Genomic DNA, 14,777 nt, shown 5'->3' with positions numbered 1-14,777 from the left:
GACCCTCGACCGGAATCGAACCTGGGACCTTTCAGTTTGCAGTACGACACTCTATCTACTCAGCCAAACTGGCTAGAGCCTGACACCATTTTTTGAAGAGACTGTCTTGACTCCATTGTATGCTCTTGCTTCCTATGTCAAATATTAATTGAGCATAATGGCTTGGGTCGATTTCTGGGGCCTCTGTTCTGTTTCATTGATATATCTTCCTGTTCTTGTTCCACTACCAGGCTCTTTTGGTTACAGTGGCTTTGTAGTATAACTTGAAATCCAACTTCAAGTTATATTACAGTGTTTCCTCCAACTTTGTTCTACTTTTTCAAAGTTGCTGCAGCTATTCAGGGCCTTTTTTATTCCAAATGAATTTTTGGAGTCCTAGATCTGTGAAATATCCTCTTGATATTTTAATAGGATTGCACTGAATCTGTAGATTGCCTTGGGTAGTATGGACATTTTAATGATGTTGATTCTACAAATCCATGAACATGGTATAGTTTTCCACTTGTTTATATATTCTCCTATCTCTTTTTTTTCAACATCCTGTAGTTTTCCAAGTATAGGTATTTTGCATCCTTGGTTAAGTTTATTCCTAAGTATTTTAATTTTTTTTTGTTGCAATGGTAAATGGGATTGCTTGTTTAGTTTCTATTTCTGAAGATTTATTTTTGGTGTATAAAAATGACATTGATTTTTGGGTGTTGATTTTGTATCCTGATACATTGTCAAATTCATTTATTAAACCTAGTAGTTTTCTCGTGCAGTCTTTTTTTTTTTAAATATATTTTATTGATATTTTACAGAGAGGAAGGGAGAGGGATAGAGAGCTAGAAACATCAATGAGAGAGAAACATCGACCAGCTGCCTCCTGCACACCCCCCACTGGGGATGTGCCCGCAACCACAGTACATGCCCTTGACCGGAATCGAACCTGGGACCCTTGAGTCCGCAGGCCGATGCTCTATCCACTGAGCCAAACCGGTTTCGGCTCTCGTGCAGTCTTTAGGGTTTTTCTTGTACAGTAGCTTGTCATCTGTGGATAATGAGAGTTTTACGTCCTCCTTTCCAGTCTGGATGCCTTTTATTTATTCTTCTTGTCTGATCGCTGTGGCTAGGACTTCCACCACTATGTTGAATAAGAGTGGTGAAAGTGGACATCCGTGTCTTTTTCCTGTTCTTAGGGGAATTTTTGTTTTGTTTTATTTTTTGTCCATTGAATATGATGTTGGCTATAGGTTTGTTATACATGGCCTTTATCATGGTGAGATATGCTCCCTCTATTCCCACTTTGCTGAGAGATTTTTATCAAAAACGTGTGTTGGATTTTGTCAAATGCTTTTCCCATGTCTATTGGTATGATCATGTGATTTTTGTCTTTCAATTTATGTGATGTATCATGTTTATCGATTTGTGAATATTATACCAGCCTTGCATCCCTGGAATAAATCCCACTTCGTCATGGTGTCTGATGTTTTTACTGTATTGCTGGATGCGATTTGCTAATATTTTATTGAAGATTCTAGCATCTATGTTCATCAGAGATATTGGCCTGTAATTCTCTTTCTTTGTAGTGTCTTTATCAAGATTTGGAATTAGGGTAATGCTGGCCTCATAAAACGAACTTGGAAGTATTCCTTTCTCTTGGATTTTTTTGAATATTTTCAGTAGCATGGGTGTTCGTTTTTCTTTGAATGTTTGGTGAAACTCCCCGGTGAAGCCATCCAGACCTGGGCTTTTTTTTTGCTGGGAGGCTTTTTGTTTTTTATTATTATTACTGCTTCTATTTCATCAGCTGTTATTGGCCTATTCAGGTTTTCTGATTCTTCCTGATTCAGTTTTGGGAGATTGTATTTTTCTAGGAATTTGCCCATTTCATCACTGTCCAGCTTGTTGGAATATAGTTGTTCATTTTATTTTCTCACAATCCTTTGTATTTCTGTGGTGTCAGTGGTTACTTCTCCACTTTTGTTTCTGATTTTATTTATTTGGGTCCTCTCTCTTTGTTTATTGTTGAGTCTGCCTATTGGTTCATCAATTTTGTTTATCTTTCAAAGAACTAGCTCTTGGTTTCATTGATTTTATATATATATATATATATATATATATATATATATATATATATATATATATATATATTTGTCTTTATGTCATTTATTTCTGCTCTAATCTAATCTTTACTATTTCCTGCCTTGTACTTACTCTTAGATTTTCTTGTTCTCTTTCTAGTTCTTCAAGTTGTAGGCTTAAATAGTTTATTGTTAATTTTTCTTGTTTTTTGAGATAGGTCTGTTGTGCTGTGAACTTCCCTCTCAGGGCTTCTTTTGCTGTGTCCCAGAGATTTTGGGCTGTTGAGTGTTCATTCTGATTTCTTTCCAGGAAGTTTTTCAGGAAGTTTTTGATTTCCTTCTTGATCTTGCTGGTAACCCATTCATTATTTAATAACATGCTATTTAGCCTCCATGCATTTGAATGTTATTGCTTGTTTTCACTGCAGTTGATTTCTAATTTCATTCCATTGTGATCTGAGAAGATGCTTGATATGATTTCAATCTTCTTGAACTTGTAGAGACTTGTTTTGTATCCTAACATGTGGTCTACCTTTGTAAATGATCCATGTGCACTTGAGAAGAATGTATATTCTGCTGCTTTGGGGTGAAATGTTCTATAAATGTCAATTAAATCCATCTGACCCAGTGTGTCCTTTAGAGTCACTGTTTTCTTATTAAGTTTTATCTGGAAGATCTATCCATTGAAGTCAGAGGGGTGTTAAAGTCCCATACTATGACATATTGTTGTCGATATCTCCCTTAAAGTCTTCTAGAAGTTTTTTTTAAATGTGTTTAGGTGCTTCTATCTTGGGTGCATGTATGTTTACCAGGGTAATATCCTCTTGTTGGATTGAACCATTTATTATTATGTAGTGACTTTTGTTGTCTCTTGTGATGGACTTCATTTTAAAGTTTGTTTTGTCTGATATGAGTATTGCTACTCCAGCTTTTTTTTTTTCTTTTCTATTTGCATGGAAAATTTTTTCCATCCCTTCACTCTCATCCTGTGTATGTCTTTTGTTCTGACGTGGGTCTCTTGTAGATTTGTCATGTTTTTGTATCCATTTTACTACCCTATGCCTTTTTAAAAAAATTGATTTTAATGAGGAAGGGATAGGGAGAGAGAGATAGAAACATCAATGATGAGAGAGAATCATTGATTGGCTGCCTTCTGCATGCTCCCCACTGGGGATCGAGCCCTCAACCCAGGCATGTGCCCTTGACCAGAATCGAACCCGGGACCTTTCAGTTTTGCAGGCCGATGCTCTATCCACTGAGCCAAACCAGCGAGAGTGCTACCCTAGGTCTTTTGATTGGAGCTTTTAATCCATTTATATTTAGGGTCATTATTGATAGTACTTATTTATTGCCTTTTTAATTCTGTATGCCTAGGTTTTTCTCTCTCTTTCTTCTTATTACAGCAGTCCCTTTAGCCTTTGTTGTAATGCTGGCTTGGTGGTGATATACTCCTTTAGCCTCTTTTTGTCTGGGAAGCTCTTTATTTGAATAATTTGAATAATAGCCTTTCTGGATATAGTAATCTTGGTTTCAGATCCTTGTTTTCCATTATCTTGAATACTTCATGCCATTTCTTTCTGGCCTGTAGGGTTTCTGATGAGAAATCAGGTGTCAGCCTTATTGGAGCTCCTTTGTAGGTAACAGTTTTTCTTTTGCTGCCTTTAAGTTTATCTATTTATCTTTAATTTTTGGCATTTTAATTTTGATGTGTCTGGGCCCGAGCCTGTTTGGGTTCTTCTTTCTTGGGGTTCTCTGTGCTTCCTGGACTTGTGTGACTTTCCTTCACCACGTTAGGGGTATTTTCTGCCATTACTTCTCCAAACATGTTCCCTATTCCTTTCTTCCTTTCTGCCTCTTCTGGCACATCTGCTATTTGAATATTGTTACATTTCATGTTGTCCCACAGCTCCCTTAAGCTGTCCTCCTTTTTTTTAAAAAAAAAATTGGTTTCTCTTTTTGGTTCTCTGATTGAGTGATTTTTTAACTATGTCTTCTAATTCACTGATTCAATCCTCAGCTACCCCTAATCTGCTGTGTATTCCTTCCAATGTGGTCTTTATTTGTGCTATGTCATTCTTTATTTCTGTTTTCATAGTTACTATATCTTTTTTTCTCATGCTGTTGAACATCTTTACCATCATTATTCTGAACTCTGTATCAGATAAATTTCTTATCTTCATTTCATTTATCTCTTCTGTAGAATTCTCTTGTTCTTTCATTTGGGTGTTGCTTCTTTGTCTCCTAATTTTGGCTGCCTTTTTGGGTTGGTGACTATGTATTAGGTAGATCTGCTATGCCACTCAATCTCCAGTGCAGGGCAATGTCAAATGCTATTTCTGACTATTTAGATCAGGCAAAGATTCAAAGCCTCCAGAGGATGTCTCTGTCTACAGACTGATAGGATTTTATCTTGAATTGCCCTTGGGCAATCTTCCACATGTGTGGCAAGAGTTTTTTTTCAAAGGTGTGATGTAATTGCTTCTGCCTAGAGGCTAATTTGTAGTCTCTCAATGGGCCTCAGCAACTCAGCTTTGTAGGGCAAGGTGTTTTCCAATAGGGTAGATCAACTGTGTTCCCCCCAGGCAAGGTAGCTTATATAGCAAATGTTTGCCTGTGAAGGATGACCTCCTTAGCTGAGGGAATGACTCAGCACAGGAAACCAGGGTGTTTGCCTTCTGAGCTCTAACCCCAGCACCCATGATCCTGGCTTCTGCTCGTACAGCTCAAGTCCACAATGCCATCCCTCTGCCGGGTCACAAAGTGTGTGGCTCCACGGGGAATTTTTTGTGTTGGCCCTTTAAGAGGGTGTCTGAATTTTCCAGCTGTCTCTCTGCGGCAGACAGCAACCCTGCTGCTTTTCACAGCCAGATGTTATGTGGGTACTCTTCTCAGTTCTGTTGCTAGGGGCCCAGTTTGAGGTTTGGACCCCAGAGTTCTCAGTGGGAAGCTCCCCACAGCTGAGATATCTTTCTGGAACTTCAGCTGCTGTCTGTGGGAGCCCAACCAGCTCTTTTGCACCTCTGTTCCTCCTACCAGTCTCTATGCAGTCTCCACTTTCTGTCCTTGATTATCAGGGTTCTCTCCAGCGAGTCTTCTGCTGAATATTCGGGGAGTTTTTCTGTTGTTTTTTTTTTTTGTTGTTGTAATTTCATTTTGGTCCTAGGAGCATGTCTGTGCAGCATCCACTTACTCCACCACCATTTTTAATTTCCTGTAGTTGAGTTTCTTGAGGGAGGCTCTTAGTGAGAAACCAGGTAGGCATTAGTGGTATTCAAAAATTGATACAAAAAAAAAGGAGACATATGTACTACTATTTGTAATACTTTAAACAATAAAAAAATAAAAATAAATAAAAAATATATTTTTTTTTTAAAAGAAAAAAAAGATACAGATTCAAACTTGCTACCAGTTCTGGGTTTGAGGCCACTCTGCAACATTTTCAGGGTACATCAAGGTTGGCCACTACCTGTCTTGTGCCTATTGACCTTTATAGTGGGGCCATATCTCAGGGATTCATCATGGTGAGTCCAGCAGTGTTTATGAATGCTCACACATACCAAAGTTTGGCCGTGCGGAGGGAGGGCTTTGCACAAGAATGGTGGCACTCATCTGGTGTGTGCAGAAAAAATGGCCCATCCTAAGAGCCATACACCTCAGTTTTTCCCATATTCTGCCCAGACTTTCTGCATAGTATTCTGCACTGGGGAATTAGGCTGACCACGAATGGTTGACAATGCTGAGGACCACAAGCTCAGTAGGGTCTGGCCACCCAGAGTCAGGAAGGTCAAGCTGAAGTTTCTCCCTTTATGGGGCTATTGGGTCTCTTATGGGGGTTTGTGATGCTGCTGCTCTGGCTGAAGGGGCTGGATGCTCCTACTGTTGGTATTTCTGCTGCTATGTTGGGGGAGTTCACCAGGCAGCAAGAGGCTCTTCTGTTATGGCTGTGCAGATGGGCGTGCTCCAGTAGTGGTGGGGCATCCTCTGACCTGCAGTTCAGGAGGAAAATGGTCTCTGCCCCAGAGCCACACAACTCTGTCTCTGATTCTTCTTGAGTTCATCCTCAAGTTCCCTTCAAGAAAATCTATACCACAGGCTCAGGCAGCAGACTCCTTCACAGAGTGTGAGCTTCAGCCATACAACAGGGTGCCAGGATGTTGGGGCTTGTGAAGTTGCCCTAGGCCAATGCAGATTGGAGGGAAGTGTTCACCCCAGGAAAGATGGCATCTGTGGGTGATGAGGGAGAGGTTCAGCACAGGTACCCCATGGCCATCCTGTCCATTCCGCCATCTTCCTGGAGCCACGTAGCCCAAGACTGTTCTCACAAGACTGTTCAATCCACTCTCCCTCTGTTGGATCCCATAGGGAGTGGATCCAAAGGAAATTTTGTGTTCTGGCCTTTTAAGAGGGCATCTGGGTTTCTAGCTGAACTCCCTTCTCTCCATAGTGGACAGAATTCCTGCTGATGTTTACCAACTGATGTTATGTGTTTGCCTCCTCTTGGCTCTGTTGCTCCAAGCTGGGGCACACAGTGTCTGGTTGAGACCCCACTTTCCTCAGGGGGCACCTTTGCAACTTAGATACTCCTCTGGATTCTCAGCTGCTGTCTGTAATTGGAGCTAGGCCTTTTCACGTCTCTGCCCTTTCTACCAGTCTCAAGGTAACTTCTGTAAATCCTTGGTTAGAAGACTTCGGTTTAACTAGTCTTCAGTTGGTTATTTAGGTCAATTATTCTATAATTTAAATTCTGGTTTGGGGCTGGGAGGAAGCAAGTGCAACTTCCACCTACTCTGCCCTCATCTTCCTCTAGTGAGATCTTTTTTCTTCCCATGTTTTCTTATTTGGGTTCTGGACTTTTTCTTTCTTTTTAAAGAAATCTCTGTAATATTTCTTGTGAGGCTGGTTTTGTTATTGTGAACGTTTATTTATTTATTTTTAATCCTCACCTGAGGGTATACTTATTGAGTTTAGGGAGAGGGGAAGAAAGGGGAAGAGAGAGGAAGGGAGGGAGGGAAAGAAAGAGAGAAATATGAGAGAGAACATTGATTGGTTGCCATCAATATGTGCCCTGATTGGGGATTGAATCTGCAACCTAGAAATATGACTGGGAATGGAACCTGCAATGTTTTGGTAATGGGGTGATGTTTCTACCAACTGAGCCACACCAGCAAGGGCTGAACTGTTTTAGTCTTTGCTAGTCTGGTAAACTCTTTATCTCTCTTTCAATTCTGAATGATAACCTTGCGGGATATAGTATTATATATTACTAGAGGCCCGGTGCACGAAATTCGTGCACGGGGGTGTGTGTCCCTCAGCCCAGCCTGCACCCTGTCCAGTCTAGGACCAAGAATCCTCAGCTTTCCCTCCCCTTTCATTCTGGTAATGCAGCTATATAATCCCTGGCTGGGCTGTTACCCAATCAGCACACTGGTACTCTTTGCTTTCTCATTTGGTACCACACCAGAATAAGTATTCCCATAAACCCTGAAACATGAGCCATGGATTCAGAAGACAAATCTCTCCATGTAAACCAATTGTAGATAGACTAGAGGCCCAGTGCACGAAATTCGTGTACGGGGGGGGGGGTGTCCCTCAGCCCAGCCTACACCCTCTCCAATCTGGGTCCCCTTGAGGGATGTCGGACTGCCCGTTTAGGCCCGATCCTGGTGGGATCGGGCCTAAACGGGCAGTCGGACATCCCTCTCACAATCCAGGAATGCTGGCTCCCAACTGCTCGCCTGCCTGCCTTCCTGATTGCCCCTAACGGCTTCTGCATTCCAGCCTGATCACCCCCTAACCACTCCCCTGCCAGCCTGATTGATGCCTAACTAAACTACTCCCATGCCAGTGTGTTTTCCCCTAACTGCCCTCTCCTGCAGGCCTGGTCACCCCTAACTGCCCTCCCCTGCAGGCCTGGTCACCCCTAACTGCCCTCTCCTGCAGGCCTGGTCCCCCCCAACTGCTCTCCCCTGCAGGCCTGGGTCCCTCCCAACTGCCCTCCCCTGCTGGCCTGATTGCCCACAACTGCCCTCCCTTGCAGGCCTGGTCGCTCCCAACTGTCCTCCCCTGCTGGCCATCTTGTGCTGGCCATCTTGTGTCCATATGGGGGCAGGATCTTTGACCACATGGGGGCAGCCATCTTGTGTGTTGGAGTGATGGTCAATCTGCATATTACTCTTTTATTAGATAGGATAGAGGCCTGGTGCACGGGTTGGGGCCAGCTGGTTTGCCCTGAAGGGTGTCCCGGATCAGGGTGGGGGTTCCCTTGGGGCATGGGGTGGCCTGGGCGAGGGGCCTGTGGTGGTTTAAAGGCCGGCCATGCCCCCTGGCGACCCAAGAGGAGGCCCTGGTATCTGGGGTTTATTTATCTTCTACAATTGAAACTTTGTAGCCTGGAGCGGAGCCAAGCCTTCTGCTTGCTCCGTGATGGCAGCCCTTTTTTGGGGGATTTATGTATCTTCTATAATTGAAACTTTGTAGCCTTAAGCTGAGGCCTGGGCCAGCCAGGGTGTACAGAAAGCTTGGCTTCCTCCATCGCTGGGGGCAACCCTAGCCTCCTGCTCTTTCCAGCTCGGTGGCTGCCACCATTTTTGTTTGGGTTTATGTATCTTCTATCATTGAAACTTTGTAGCCTTGAGTGGAGGCCTAGGCTGGCAAGGGCAGGTGGAAAGCTTGGCTTCCTCCATTGCCGGGGAAACCCAAGCCTCCCTCCTGCTCTCTGTGGCGGTAGCCATCTTGGTTGGGTTTATTTGCATATTCGCTCCTGGTGGGCGTGGCTTTGTGGGCATGGCTGGTGGGTGTAGCAGAGTGATGGTTAATTTGCATATTACTCTTTTATTAGATAGGATAGATTTTTTTTTTCTTTTAGCTCTTAAAAATTTTCTCCCACTTTCTTCTGGCCTGTAAAGTTGCTTCTTAGAAATCAGCTTAGTCTCATAGGATTTCTTTTGTATGTTACTTGTTTCATTCTTTCTGTCTTTAAAATTGACTCCTTTATTCTTAACTTTTTCATTTTAATACTAGAGGCCCAGTGCATGAATATCGTGCATGGGAGCGGGGTCCTGCAGCCCGGCCTGCACCCTCTCCAATCCGGGACTCCTTGGGGGATGTCCAACTGCCTCTCACAATCTGGGACCGCTGGCTCCTAACTGCTTGCCTGCCTGCCTGCCTGTCTGCCTGATTGCCCCTAACCCCTCTGTCTGCCTGCCTGATCGCCCCTAACCACCTCTGCCTCACCCTGCACCCGGGACCCAGGATTTCCTCCTCCAGCCGGTTGCAGGCACCGGGGACCCAGGCCAGCTTTGCCCAGGCCAGCTGCAGCTGCAGGAAACATGGGCCGATGGCTTAGCCCAGGCTGCAGCCACAGGTGCCCGGGACCATGGGGCAGGCGGCTTGTCCCTCTCCTGGGACTGCGGGGACTGTGGAGTGTGCAGTTTGTCCCTCTCCCAGGTCGCAGCCCCACCTGCTCGTGCCCAGGACCCTGGGGCAGGTGGCTAGTCCCTCTCTCAGGCTGCAGCCCCAGCTGCTGGCACCTGGGACTGTAGGGCTTGTGGCTTGTCCCTCTCCGGGGCCGCAGACTGGTTGGTCCCCATTCCTCTCTCGCGAGCTCATTTGTGCCTGGCTGGTCCCCATTCCTCTCTCCCCGGTATTGAATGTCTGAGCTGTTACTGTGTGAGGGTGTGATGACCATTTGCATATTAGCTCTTTATTATATAGGATATCTTGGTGTGGGTCTCTTTGGGTTCATCTTTTTTTTTTTCTTTGTTTTACTTTCCTTTGGGTTCATCTTGTTTGGGACTCTCTATGCTTCTTGGACATTAATATATGTTTCCTTCCCTAGATTAGGAAAGTTTTCAGACATTATTTCTTCAAAAATTTTTTTTCTCCCCCTTTCTTTCCCCTCCTTCTGGAATCCCTATAATGTGAATGTTAGGTTGCTTTATGTATCTCAGAGATTTCTTATACTATCCTCAGTTTTAAAAAAATGTCTATTTTCATTTTGTTTCTGATTGGATAATTTCCACTATTTTGCCTTCAGTTCACTAATCTGTCCTTCTGTATTAATAAAGCTGTTGTTGTTTTTTTATAATGTATTCTTCACTTTAGTTATTGGATACTTCACCTCTGATTGATTATTACATTTTCTATCTCTATTCAAGTGCTCTCTGAGTTCTTCTATTCTATGCTCAAGTTCATTGAATATGGTTATGACTGTTGCTTTGAATTCTTTATCTGGCAAATTACTTAACTGTCTTTCATTAGGATTTTCCTCTGGAGTTTTTTCTTGTTCCTTCATTTGGAGTATATTCTTCTGTCTCCCCATTTTGTTTGACTTTATGTGTTTGTGCCTTTGAGTTGGTTTGAATAGTTAGTTACCTTTCCCATTCTTGAAATAGTGGTCCCTGTTAGTTTGTGTGTTGTATACTTTTAGCTTGCTGGTTGCAGTTGGGGTGGGTGCCTGCAATACCTATTGTTTCACATGGCCTCAAGGAGTGGGTTCTGATTTGGGTAGCCTGGTGTGTGTGTGTGTGTGTGTGTGTGTGTGTGTGTGTGCTTTCTTGCCTTTCTAATATGGGGAGGGCTGCATGATAGAAGGGACTACTTTATATGTGCTCAGCATGTCCTGTTGTTTTAATTATTTGTGCTGGGCTGTTCTGCGTGATTGCTTTCTTGTATCTCAACCATTTATTCGCGCCACCCTTTCTTTTGGTGGGGCAGTCTTGTGTGTACAAATAGCCTTACTTTGTTAATTCTTTACCTTCTCTTGGCTTGGCAGCCCTACCCAAATGCATGGCAGCACCCCACTCACTCTGCATCGATCTGCAAGGTTTTGCTAGATCTGTGTTTTCTTTGGGCAGAGAAGCCCCATGTGTGCATGTAGCAGTTCCCCCCTATCTTTGCATTTTCTCTGATGGGGCAGTTCTGTGTGCTGGCACCACAGCCGATTTACCAGCTCCATACTCTTTCTAGGAGTAGCAGTGCCCCACTATTTCTGCACTTCCTCTGGATAGGACATCCCTATCAGTCCTTTTGCTACCTCTCTATTCTCTCCAGGCAGAGGAGTGCCACATGTATGTGCAACCCAATGGGTGAAGCATAACACTGAAACATAACCCTGCCACACCTGCTGGATCAGTCTCTGAGAGAAGAAGCTCCTTTGATGCAAGCTATCATGCCCTCCTTCTTCTGTTGAATCTAGCTCCAGGAATGGTGGCTGAGGATGTGTTGCAGCGCCTGCAGGTTGGCCATAGAACCTGGATGGAGCTTCCGTCTGTTATCCACATGCCTAGGACCTGTAAATAATGATATGCGCCAGTTCCTCTGGTCCTGGGCTGTTCCCTCAGCTTCTGTAGAGCTCTCGTGGTTCCTCAGCCTTCTTTATCTCACCCTACACCCCCGCTTTTTTCTCTCGTTTGTTATGCAGGATCTATTGAAAGGCTCTCGGTTTTCTTTCAGGAGGAATTTCTGTAAATATAAGGATACACTGGATGTGTTTTTGGGAGGGTGCAAGCTCACTGTTCACATATGCCACCATCTTGGACCTACTAGAGAGTTCTTAAATATCTTATATAGGCTGCAGCAACAGCTTTGAGTCTCCATATTCAAATGTCTATACAGTTTTTGAGACATTGTTCTCTCTGATTTCTATTCTCTGTTGTATCTAAGAGGAGTTCTTGATTTTTTACCTTGTTCAGCTTTTTTCTTGAATGGCAATGAGCATGACAACTTACAGGCTTCTTACTTGTGGGACCAGAAACTGAAGTCTTGTGTCAATCATCTTTTATCTCTTGGCTTCATGTTCGCTAATTGTAAAACAAAGAAATAAGATCACTACTTGGTGGCTAAAATCTTCTCTAGCTCTAGCGTTCTATTGATCTCATAAGCACTGACTTGCATGAATGACTATGCTGATTTGTAACATTTGCTACCCTTTTTATACAGGCAGACCTGCAGGTGGACAAAGAGAGGCACGTTTTTTTCGAGTCCTCCCTTGATTATGTTTATCAAATACAGGAAGTTCAGGAGTCCAAGAAGTTCAATATTGTGGAGCCGGTAAGTTCTATCTGTTGGTTAGTGCCCTAAAAATATTTACTAAATGCTTGGTAAATATGGAAAACTTTGATCATAAAATTGGAACCTTGAAGAATGTGAAAGATAGTCCCTGTTTAAAAATTAATCTTTCCTCGCTCATTTTTTGTCTCTAGCTATGCTTATTCTTTCTTTTCTTCCTTTCTTGTTCTTGCACTCCCTGGCTTTCACTGTCTCCCTTTAACACACACTCACACACACACACACACACACACACACACACACACACACATTTTTATTGATTTTTTTTAGAGAGAGAGTAAGGGAGAGGGATAGAGAGATAGATGAGAGAGAAACATCGATGGAGCCCACAACCTGAGCATGTGCCCTGACAGGGAATCTATATGGTGCCCTCTTGGTTCCTGGCTTGATGCTTAACCACTGAGCTACATTGGACAGGCTCTGTCACCCTTCTTTTTACCTTATTCTCCTTTCTTTCTTCCTCTCATGCTTTCATAAAGCCTTTTAAAATACCCATCATATCCCAGGAACTGTGCTATGAACTCATGTCCCGTGTACTCAATGACTTTCCATTCTAACATTTTTACTTCTATTTTATTTAACTTTTTCTTTACTTAAATCTCCTTAATTTGTTATAAAATGTGGTGTGTTTTGATTTGACAGTTGAATTTTAACAACTTTTTGTTATAACAAATGTATTCTTATTGCAGAAAAGCTATAACAAATTATAAGAAAAACAAAACAAAAAAACAAAATTCCCCATATAGAGATAATCACTGTTAATATTGTGACATTTTCTTCCCATGTTCTCCATGTACCAATTACTTTTTTTTCCTCTATCTACATATACCCATGTACTTGTAGATTTGGGTGTGTGTATACCTATGTGCATAAACATGCATATATTGCAAATTAATATATGCATCTGTGTTTATGTGTATCTGTCATTTACATATGTCTGTTTATGTATATGTGCAAACAAGTATTTATTTATTCATCCCATAAACATTTATTGTGCTTCTATTATGTGTTGGTCACTGTGCTAAACACTGGTTATGCTATAGTGAATAAGGCAGACTCAGTTTCTGTCGTTATGAATACTACATGTCAGTAGACCAAAGGGAAGGAAAAATACCTGTACTAATAAAATGGTAATATGCTAATTAGACGGGGATACCTTCCGGGAGACCTTCCAGGAGACCTTCTGGACGTCCTTCCGGACAAAGCCATGGTGGCAGGACCGAGGCAGAGGCAGTTAGAGGTGATCAGGCCAGGAGGGAAGGGCAATTGGGGTGAGCAGGCCAGCAGGGGGGGCCAGTTTTGGTGAGCAGGCTGGCAGGGGGAGCAGTTGGGGGCAAGCAGGCTGGCAGGGGGCAGTTGGGGGTGAGCAGGCTGGCAGGGGGCAGTTGGGGGTGAGCAGGCCAGCAGGCAGAGTGGTTTGGGGCAATCAGGCATGCAGGCGAGTGAGTGTTTAGGAGCCAGTGGTCCCGGATTGTGAGAGGGATGTCCCACAGGGATCGGGCCTAAACTGGCAGTTGGACATCCCCCAAGGGGTCCCAGATTGGAGAGGGTGCAGGCCAGGCTGAGGGACACCCCCTCCCCCCGTGCACGAATTTCATGCACCAGGCCACTAGTCCTATATAATAAAAGCCTAATATGCGAATTGACTGAATGGTGGAACTACCGGCAGAACGACCCATTGCTGTGATGCGCACTGACCACCAGGGATCAGACACTCAACACAGAAGCTGCCCTTGGGCCCCAGGCCAGCCAAGGCAAGTGCCAGCAAGGGTCCCCTGATTGCCCTGCAGGTTGCCCCGCAGAGGGAGGTAACCAGCAGTGGCAGCGGGGTCAGGGCTGATGAGCGGGCGGCACCAGGCTGGCTAAGGCGGGTGCTGGCGGGGGGCCCCCAATCACCCCACTGGTCGCCCCACAGATCGGCCCTGATTGCCTGCCAGGCCTAGGGACCCTACCCGTGCACAAATTTTGTGCAGCAGGCCTCTAGTACATAAATAAAATAATCACAAGTTGTAATAAGCACTAAAACAAAGAACAAAAATGGGCAGCTACTTTAGATCTAGTAGTCAAGGAGGGTCTCTGAAATTGTCATTAAGATCAAAGATGAGGCAATGTGAATAATGGGGAAAGAACATTCCAGGCATAGAAACACAGACATACGCAGTCCTTAACTTAGGAAAGAATGCTGTAATCAAGGAATGAAATACTGGTGAGATATAAGGGAATCGCAGCAAATAATATCTGAAAGGAAGGCATAGGACCTCTAGCTATGGTAAGATGTTTGGATTGTAGTCTAAGGGAAACCTCTGATGGGTATTAAGCAGGATATAATATGAGCTGATTTTATTATATGGAGAATGGCTTGGAAGAAGCCAGTATTGTTAGTGGAGAAACCAATTAGGAGGTTAGTGCAGTGCTTTAAGAAAGAGAAGAGGTTGGTTTGGGATAGAGTAGTGGTAGTGGAAATAGAAAACAATGGCAGGATTAGAGACATATTTGGAAACAAAACTGACAGGAATTATTGATAGATTGGATTGAGATGAGAGTGAAAGAGAAATCAGATATTATTCTTTACATTCTGGTTTGATTGACTGATTGGGTAGTGTTGTAATTTCCTGAGATGGGAAAGAAACAGGAAGATTGTGTATA

The 14,777-nt window shown here is 43.5% G+C and overlaps 1 protein-coding gene across 5 annotated transcripts in view; it reads left to right on the top strand.

The window, feature by feature from the left end:
• Positions 1–14,777, top strand: part of OPHN1 (oligophrenin 1) — a 691,171-nt gene that overhangs the window by 332,233 nt on the left and 344,161 nt on the right. For all 5 annotated transcript variants that reach the window (XM_080653524.1, XM_080653523.1, XM_080653526.1 and 2 more), the window contains exon 7: positions 12,003–12,113. In XM_080653524.1, the coding sequence (XP_080509650.1) occupies positions 12,003–12,113 (111 nt within the window). The remainder of the gene's footprint in view (positions 1–12,002; positions 12,114–14,777) is intronic.

The sequence above is a fragment of the Plecotus auritus genome (assembly GCF_963455305.1).
Source record: "Plecotus auritus genome assembly, chromosome: X".
Lineage (NCBI taxonomy): Eukaryota > Metazoa > Chordata > Mammalia > Chiroptera > Vespertilionidae > Plecotus > Plecotus auritus.
Note: the sequence above shows the minus strand (reverse complement) of the source record. Positions and strands in the feature narration are given on the sequence as shown.